Genomic DNA, 10325 nt, shown 5'->3' on the forward strand with positions numbered 1-10325 from the left:
TATGTATATTAAGAAGCATTAATTATAAGGTCAATTGTGTCATTGCCACTTAAGAGCAAAATATCAAATACAACTGAACTCCTTACCGAATCTTTTCCGTGGCAGGAGCAGCGAGTTTACTTAACGTATCCATATTCATGTTTAGCATCTTTGAGTCCTCTCCTGAATTAACTGTGCGCTGCCAGAGTGTTTGCACCAATGTGACAGTAACTGTCTTCGAGTCACGTCTTTGTCATAGAGGGGAGGAGGGAGTTCAATTCTGACCAGCCTCTGCAGGAAAAACATCACTTCTCTTTTCCACTCCCCGTCTCTCACTCTCACACAAACGCACCCACGCGCGCACACACACACACACACACACACACACACACACATACGCACGCACGCACGCACGCACGCACACAAACACACACACATACTCAACAACAGATTTCAATGAACAAACCTGTTGCATCACATCTCTTCTGACCCTCTTCAATTCCACTTCCTTCCAATCTCAATTGCTGATAATAGTTAACGGTATACATGCATCACCTGAATGAGATCACTGGATGTGGCCTTCAGATTAATATGGGCATATTTAAAATTTTGGTCACAATGGTCACCCAAGCACTCTCTGCTATTTCACACACAATACCCCCGGGTCTGGAAAGTGAAGCCGATGTGCCTTAAACTTTTTTTTCTAATGGTCATCAGGGGGCGACTCTTTTGCTCGTAAAAAGAAGTCTGATTGTGTAGTTGTAAAGTCGAATTAATAATTAATAAAAGACTCTACTTCTCACTTGATTTATTACCTCAGTAAACATTGTAAACATGAGTTTATGGTCTTAATCGCTTCAAGTCTTCTTCAATACAGCATGATGTTCATTTAGTAAATTATGATCCATTTAGAGCCAAATAGACCATAAAGCAGGGTATGCTTTAGGGCGGGGCTACCTTGTGATTGACAGGTCTCTACCACACCGTTCTCCGGTATGGGAGTTGCTTTCATCTTATAACTTTAACCCTTTCACAGTGTGTTTACAGGTCATGAAATTTAAATTGAACCTTTTTGGTCGCCTAAAAATGTCTTATACAGCGTTCGGTTGTACTTAGCTCCACCCACTTGTGTCACTTCTGGTTGCAAAGAGCTAAGATGGGGACGGACAGCTCATTACTATTTTTGTTATTGTGACAAATATGTCACATTGGTTTTTCTGAGACAATTACAAGTTTAAAAGCCTGATGTGACATATCTGTCACAACGATATTTTCATAACTTTTTAGATAACAATTTGTTTGTGAAATACGGTTAGAACAGTTTAGATGTAATGTAGGACTTGTTATCAAAGCATTAGAATTGTTAAACGTGTTGAAACTTACCTTGAGCAACAAAAACAAGCTTTTTGAAATTTTGCTAGTTCTGCCAAATGTGCTGACTAAGCCAGGCAGCCATTTTGGAAGTGATGTCATTGGTACACAAATTGACTCACTGTCACATGACCTCCCCAGGATGTTCAGTATATGTGTCACTTAGGGAATTAAAATCAAGGATAAAACTGTATAAAGAAATGTACAGCATATCTAAAGTGTCTGTGACAACTGTGTCACCGTGGGTCCTCATGGGAGAGACAGGTTTGGATTTTGAAGGAACCAGCTGTGTATGACTCACGACAAGTCTTTAGACAGTCTTTAGTCACCATTTGGGACACGTGTGCTTCTGAGACATTTGAATTCCTTTCACTTCACTGTTTCTGTTTTCCAGTTAAGAAGTTTGGTTTCTTCCTGGCTTTGTGAGAGAGTAGAACATGCTGTGTGACATAGTAGCTGACCTACTGTCTGTGATGAAGATTTTAAGTCAGTTCTTCCTACATTGTCTAAGAGGGCATGAGGATATTCCCCCTGTGTGTTCCAATACACATAATACCATTTAATATAGTATGACAGAAAAAGATTTAGTATGTTCCGAATGCAAAAAATGCCAGGATGTCCTCCTGTATCTGGTCATATTTTGCAGTATGCAATCCTGCATGTTTTATGGTTATTCTGACCCACAATCCTCTGCATGGCTGATATATAAACAAGAGGGTCAAAGTTCAAGGTGCAATGTTATGAGGAAGTACTCTGTCCCAATTGAATGCATACTGCATGTAACAGTATATATTATGCAAAGGCAGCTGCAGTACGTACTAAAAGCAATGATCTGTTACTTCCTGATTCAAGTGTTTGAATAACTGCATACAAAACAGGAACTCAAATAGAAAAGTATGGAAGCCCAGGACTGTCAATATTCAATTTAGTTGTATCGGTGCAAAAGCATTAGCCATTAGTGCTGAAATGAAAATTATTGAATTCATCTTTTTGTTTATAGAAAACAAACTAAAATAGTCTTGGAATTCATTGTTTCATTGTAATTGGTGGAGAAAAGGCTTCGCTTACTTAAAGATTAATGTGTAAGGGGAGTTTGCCCTTGAATCTGTTTATGATTTTAGCTTGTATTTAACTATAAATAGAAATAAAAAAAAATTCAAACACAAAAATATATCTTTTTAATGTATAGTTTAATTTCTTATGTATATCAAATTAGAATAAATAAAAGTGTTATACAAGGGGTTCATACACATATATTACAAATGAATTTCACTTAATCTCTATTGATGTCAGACAAGTTTTTGTGACAGCCACACGCGTGGGGCTCAATGTAACAGGAACACACCTCGCAAACAAAGAAACAAAGAAACATGCAGACTAATGTGCAGGTGTAGTCAGACAGACCTCTGCATTTACATCTGCACATGCACACACTACCCCCAGCTGTATGTACACAAGAAACTGTCAGCGTATGTATGCACACACGCAGGCACACACACACACACACACACACACACACATTAAACATATTGTAATTTTGTTCCTGAGGTATCCTCTTATTGTCATGTATGTAGGTTTTTATATATACATTTTACCTCCAGTATCCTGTTACTCAGAATTATGCTTGATAAAAAAATAGTAGTGATAATAATAATAATAATCTGACTATCCCATGGGATATGAAGAGCATGCTATGTTTTATTCCCTTGACAACAAGTAAAAGGGAGGTCAGAGAACAATGGGAGGAGGGAGGTGAGCCGAGAAGACAGGAAGGGGTTTGATTGAGGTGTGCGATGACAGCGGTGTAAACGTTTTACTTACGGTTGGTGGATGAAACTGAACTTGTTCATGTCACTGTCGGACAGGCTCTGCGGAAGCATCACAGAAATCAAATGGTAAACGCATGGCGACAAGTTGGGTGAAAATTACAGAGTTCTCAAATTACATGTAATTTCCTACTGCAGGAGTGATACTGCAAGCTTGTTCACCTTGTCACCAAACACATGCATTTAGAGCACGTCGGTGCATGAAGGCTGCAACACAAAAACACTCAGGGTGGTCATGCATCGCCTCTTGGCCAACAGGAGATGGCAGCACCTCACTTAGGGCCAATCCATCGGCACAGCTTGGCTTTTAAGCTGAACCAAAGAGCAAGAGGAACCACGTTGTTGGTACATACCGCGTACGCACAGCATGGGAGCTGCAGGGTCAGACATGGTGACACACATTGCATACACAACACATAGAAGCATGTCAATCTTATGATAGTCAGTGTTGTTGGTTAGAAACTGCAGCGACGGCTCAAAGACATCATGACACTCAAGGATGGTAGATTAAAATCAAATATTCTTCATCGGTGTGCTGTGTGTGGCTCTTTAACACCGACTTACAAACAATTGAACAAGCCGTGAAAGTTCACAGAACTGACGACACAATCTCCAAAAGAATTAAAGCAAAATGATAAAAAGAAGCTTATTGCACGTTGTTGCCTAGTTTCCATTTAGTGGATTAAAGCTGCTGACCTTCAAGTGAAGTGCTTGCTCCTGTGGCTGAAAACACACACCACCACATTACACAGTTTTAAAAAACATCAAGCACTGAGAAAAAGTTTATCCGGCCTCCCCGCTGCATCGGGAGTTTTGTGATTTGTTTAATGTCTGCTCCGCAGTGGGGCAATTGTGATTCGCAAATGAAAGGAAATGATTACCATAAAATATGCAACAAAATCCTGCTAAATTATGTATTCCCCTCCTCATTCATAATTCATCGCTCTGGGTCGTTACTCGCCCATGTCTCTTCTCTGCCTCGTATTTGTCGTGACGCGATGACGATCCTGTGACATGTGTTTTGTGAAAGTTTCGGATATTGTCGCGTCGACTGTGTGTGTAAGGCGTTCAAAAATGAGCAAACAGAACAGTGGCTTCTGATAAGAGGCTAATGTACGAGGCGTGAGTCAAATACGGCTAATTTAGCCGTATTTAGCCGTATTTGAATAATGTATGGTTGGGCCCTTTATCCACAGAGTCTCATGTGGAGCAAGTGTGATGGTGCACAGTGAAGGTGCCTACAGTTAATTAAATAGCAGTTTCTCAAAGCTGTTTGTGACTTGATAATGCAGCTCACGCTGCCTCGGTGTTTGAATGTGGAAACACGGGAGCAACAACAGGACGTATTACCTTGAGGAACGAATGAAAGCCCTTTAAGCAGAGCTTGTGATTTAATCATTTGTAAATCAGAGAGTGAGATCACTTAATATGAAAGGCTTTACCTCCTTCAAAGAACTGAACCTTGGACCCGCAGATACACACTTGATCATCCCACTGGCTAACAGGAGAATATCGGTATAAAATCAGACTTAGCCTTTTGACACCGAATGAAATATCAAACAGTCCGCCCTGGTGGATACTCAGACACCGCTCCTACATTGAATTATTTATAGGAGTGTCTGTGCTTGTTCAAATGAGACACAACAGCTCTACAAGCTGCAGCCGCTCCTTTCTGGACCAGGAACCCTGCCTCAAAGCAGCGCTCAATGACATCTTAAGTTTTTACACGTTTTTAAAACGTGCATACAGTCAAATTTGCATTTGTCAACGAAAACTACGCTCCCCACGGTCCAATCTTTTTCAAGCTCGATTTGTTGCTTGCAGTGATGTGTGAATATAGCAATGTGTGTGAGTGCCAACGTTTGAGCTGAAGATTATTTAAATCAGTGCTTTGTTGGTCCTGATAGAAATTGTTTGCTATTTTCTTGAAAGCCACCAAATGTGAAATATTTGGATATCTGACATTAGCACCACCTGGTGGTCGTATTAGCAGGACTTCGAATCTACAGTTAAGCTAGCAGCTCTGTGAGGCTCACCTTATGTTAGCATGCTCTAACAACGCTAACATACTGTTTTATAGCGGGTATGTTCATTGTGTTCAACATGCCAAGTTTAGTCTGTCAACATGCTATCGTGTGCTAGTTAGCAGTTGACACAAAGTACAGCTGAGCCTGGAAATAGTTTGCAGATATTTCAAAACCAAAGTAATTTACAAATTACAAATTTGACTTGACTGGAGCTGGATAAACAGTCAGGATCTTAGGATAGGAGTCATCCTGTGGGGACCATGAATCTTGATTCAAAATTGAACACATTCTTCATTGAAATAATGCAGCTTGGTCAGTATGCGTAAGCACAGCTTGGCAATATACGCTCGTTGCATGCGTAGTAACTTTTCAAAATAAACTTCCCATCTTCACATGAAGTTAGGTTTTGGCAACAAAAACACTTTTGGGTTGGGTATAGGAAAAGAGCGTGGTTGATGTTAACTTGACTAAAAATTCAAATGACTAGTGACTCAGTCACATGACTAATGACACCAATGACTCACGTTACTAACTCTGACGTGACAAAATGTCGACCTTACTTTTAGTTTTGCATGTGACACGAACTCCATTAAAGCACGAACACTATGGTGCCATGCCATGCAAGTCGGTGTGTCGTGTACACACGCTAAATGATCCCTAGGGCTATGCTACCAGTATGGCAAAATAGTTAGATTTAGATTGCCAGGATTGTGTCTTTTGTCCAAAATGATGCCATCAACTTCATTTCAAAGATACAATAATCCCATAAAAATTCTACACGTAGCAGCTTTAAATCATGTTACCTAAAACAACCTACTGCAATATCCTCCATATGATTAGCATATATCTCCACCCTCCACCATATTATATATATTTTTGTGTTTTTCTTATGTAACAAAATAGGACTATAAACTGCATGTTTCTGCGCAACCCTAACGTACCATGACAATAAAGGAACCTTGTATACTTGGATAACCTTGGATAATTCTATGTCCTTTAAGTCTTTGCTGACAGACGTCTCTGCGGATGTTGGGTAAGCTGGCCTAAGGCCTAAAACAATAAAAACGCTCTGGGTACAGCAGCACCGAGTTTAAAGCACACAACCTGCCAAGTTCACACATTGTGCAGCCCTGTTCTGACACTGTTCTGACAGTGCGAAATCTCAGCCTCATCCAAAAACGGAAACATAGATGACGACTTCTTGTTCACACGTGGCTGTCTTGTTCCGGCAAATTGGCATGTGGAGGTGTTGACGCGTGGAGCGTTCGTTAAAGCCTTCCTTCTGAATGAGCTTCATTTCACAATAGAGAGAGCAGCTCCGCGGCAACATGCCCACAAAATTAGCTTTGGTGCGTTCACACGGCAGCTGTGCATAGTTTTCACGACTGTCGTTATGTGAGAGACTTTTCTTTCCACATGTTCACAAATCTACGCTGAACGTTCCAAAACCACGAGTGGAACATCCTGGTTTAAGGTTTTGTTGTTCTCCTTTAAGGCTGTGTTTCCTCTATTCCCCACTGCAAGGGGGACTCTACCAAAATCCAGTAGGATATACATTAACACCTAATTTTCTTTTGAACATTACATTGTATTCTCTCTCTTTTTAACTATAGCCTGCATACGTTTTACAAAGCAAATATCACTTGTATTTCCGCACGCCGCTGCACATATTTGATCCCAACAACAAAGCTGCCGTGTGATATATCTTGCCAAACACGTGTGCCGTCCTTTACTTTGAGTGTGACTTCCAGCCACGCATGGGCACCGTCACAAAGATGGAGGCTGACAGCTCTTTTGATCCACTACATTTCTCTTTTAACCCGTCTACATGTGTGAGCGAACGCGGCATCAAAGAGATGGAGAACACCTTTATCTATGTACGCTGTGCCGGCTGACTGCCGTTCCTGTCCACACTGTAGCGACGACACCCACCCGCTCAGACAGAACTATTTTTCCCTCGTCACTCATTGTTACTGCTAAACGAAGAGACCTTGTAAGTGGAATGTGGTGTTGTATATGATAGCAGCTTAGATCTGTGTTGCCGACTCACTTGTGCCTATGTTGTCGAGGATCGCGATGACCTTTGCTCCATCTACTGTATAAACACCGTATGAAATATGCAAAGGAAGCCAAAGGCGAAGCTCAGCAGCAGCAGCAGCACACTCGCTGGATGTCATTCGGTGCCCCCAGTACGGGGGCACCGAACGGTCTGCGGTGATTTAAAAGACAAACTTTTCCCCCTTCCAATAATGTAAAAACAGCAAATGGCACACTATAGCAATAAGTGTGCTAGAGTGTTTTTTTTAAAATGTTGAAGTGCCCTCTCATCCGCATGCCTAATTACCTCTTTCACAGCCATTGGCGGTTGTGCGGCCTGCTATTTATGGTAGTTTGATTGATTTTTTTCCCCCGCCAGCTAAAACCCGCCCTAGTCTGCTGATTGGCTAGTACTTGTTGTCTTATTTGCAGGATTATTTAAGTTTATTGCAGATGAACCAGATGTGGAAGGTTGGTAGGGTTAATGTTATGTTAAATTGTTAAAACTATTAAATTATGTTTTGATGTTTTTAATGGTTTTATGTGAAGTACTTTGAATTGCCTTGTTGTGGAAATGTGCTATACAAATAAACTTGCCTTGCCTTGATGATTTCAACATTACTTATTATCTTGATATTGCAAACTGATTAACAAGAACATTTAAAAATGGCAGTTAATATCAAAAGGGTTGTCTAATTGTTTGCAACAAACATTTTAGAATGAAGCGGTTAGCGGAGTCAAAAGATATACATGTCAGTAAATATATAGTCTTGTTTCACTCTGATTCACACCGTGATTGAACCTACACGAGAGCCGCAACGCTTACAGCGGCTGTTGTAAAATCCTCCCGCAACAGGAACTTACATTTGACTGCCAGAGGCAACAGCAGGGCTGTTTGTCAGAAATATAAGAGGAACTGGATGGTTCCAATGAGCAACAACACTCATAGAGTTAAAGAGTGCCAACGACTGAACTCTGAGATAAAGCATTTTGGAAACTGACAAATGCCTTTACAGTAATGGCTTTAAGAGATAAGGGTGTCAAAACAAAAATATATGAGGATGCAGAAAGCAGATTAAATATTAACACTGCTCTGTCTGACACACATGATGAAGTATGTGGTAACGACAAGGTGCAATGACACACAAGGACAAAGAGACAAATCACTCTTTATGTACACAGAAGGCTCTCACTTTACAGTATACTGGTCGGGTAATCCATCAGCTAACTCACTGGCTCTCTTTTCTTGTAATGCTGTCCTTCAGAAGCCGTAAAAACGGTGAACCACCTCGCCAGCAAAAGCGGTTTTATTTCCGTCAATCATTAACCCTATCGTGGGAAAAGAGCCGAGTTGAATTTGATTAAAATAAACAAAAGATTCAGGTTAGCAAGACAGCCTTGCTAGCATCAGAGCATTTTTGTTTGTTTATGTCACCACATGGTTCATAATCATGCAAATTTAGGTCCAGTCAACGTTCTTCCCCCCGGGGCATCCTCCCTGCAGTAGCTTTATTCCCCCACAAAGGGGGCTCCTAGTTTCAAAACCACTCATTATTTGTAACTCACTGCTAATGTGGGTAAATTGATTTTGTCACAATAATACCCCAATGAATACCAAGGCATCTCCATCATTGCACAAACTCTTAAACAAGGCTGGTGTGTTGAGCGAAATCAGCTAACATGCTGATGCATTTACACACCGGGGATGTGACAAATAAACAAAAAAAAAATGCTAAATACTCGCCTGTGAATATTTCGCATCAAAACCATCCATACCGGCAGCAGTAGGAATTTGCAACGATTGCAACACTTTTTCAGTAAAGGTATTGAAATGATTCTTGCAGACTTACTACCAGGATCCTATTGACCCAGAGCAGCGTATGGCAGCATCTGTCAGAGGTCAATTGTTGTGTAGCCCAAGCTATACTTGCAGGTCTCTGACTATATTTAGTTTTTGACAAATTTAAGTTTTGACCTGATGGTGGCGCTAGAGAACAAGTTAAGGGATCACCAAATTCATTAGGATTCATCACTGGGTAATCAGAAATGTACGCACAAAATGTTGTGCCAATCCATTCACTAGATGTTGAGATGATGGAGCTAAATGGGGACCATGAATATTTGCAAAATTTTTCAAGTGAGGTCAATTTATTTACATATTTCATGGCAATCCATCCAATTGTTGTTGAGCTATTTCAGTCTGGACCAAAGTGGTGGACCGAATGAGCAACATTGCCATTCCTAGAGCCACACCACTGGTGTGATAGGAACAGAAGAAAGATGTCCACTATGTCTGTAGTATTGAATGAATAGGTTATAGGAAAATGCACATGGGATCACAAAGTAATTAGTATTGATCCTCTAGGGACCATGAATATTTGCAGCAAATTTCACGGCAATCCATTCAGCAGTTATTGACATAATTCACTCTGAACCACATACAGCAAAATCATGGTGGCACCCTGGGAAATGCCAGGGGATCACACAATCCTCTGGGGACCATGAATGTCTGCACAAAATGTCATGGCAATCCATTCAATAGTCGTTGATATATTTCACTCTGAATCACATATACCAAGCTAAGGGTGGCGCTAGAGGAAACGTCATAGGATCACACAATCCTCTGGGGATCATGAATGTACATCATGTCAAGGCAATTCATCCAATATTTGTGAAGAAATTTCAGTCTGGCCCAAAGTGGTGGACATTGCCATAGAGCCACGGTGCTAGCGAGGCGTAAAATCAAATACAGCGCACAGAGGTCCACACATCTGAGTGCAATGTGAATGCTCATCTCAGCAGCCTTGAAGCTGGTTAAATAGAAAGTGTGTGTATAGCCAGCTGTGCAGCCGCGGTGAAATATTTACGTTCAGTACAAGCGTGGGTTTACCTGCAGCTTAATAGAGCGTGGGTGTGCTGGCTGGTATAGCTGTGGGAGCTATCAGTCAATACACATACGGAATGTATATGTGTTTTTCAGATCAGCACTGGTAACTTGCACATCAAAGCCCCATGCTCTGAAACATTAATCATTTTGACTCATAAATATCCACAGTGAGCATATTTGGGGGGGGGGGGGGGGGGG

The 10325-nt window shown here is 41.0% G+C and overlaps 1 protein-coding gene across 5 annotated transcripts in view; it reads right to left on the minus strand.

The window, feature by feature from the left end:
* blnk (B cell linker) overlaps window positions 1-10325 on the minus strand; it is a 21271-nt gene that overhangs the window by 9204 nt on the left and 1742 nt on the right. For 3 of the 5 annotated variants that reach the window (XM_031879540.1, XM_031879557.1, XM_031879548.1), the window contains one exon: window positions 3172-3218. In XM_031879540.1, the coding sequence (XP_031735400.1) occupies window positions 3172-3218 (47 nt within the window). Of the gene's footprint in view, window positions 1-86; window positions 703-3171; window positions 3219-3338; window positions 10289-10325 lie in introns of those variants that run through there. The other 2 variants (XM_031879563.1, XM_031879571.1) reach the window with 2 other exon arrangements.

Source organism: Anarrhichthys ocellatus, unplaced genomic scaffold, assembly GCF_004355925.1.
Source record: "Anarrhichthys ocellatus isolate YVR2014 unplaced genomic scaffold, GSC_Weel_1.0 scaffold3, whole genome shotgun sequence".
In the NCBI taxonomy this organism is placed as follows: Eukaryota; Metazoa; Chordata; class Actinopteri; order Perciformes; family Anarhichadidae; genus Anarrhichthys; species Anarrhichthys ocellatus.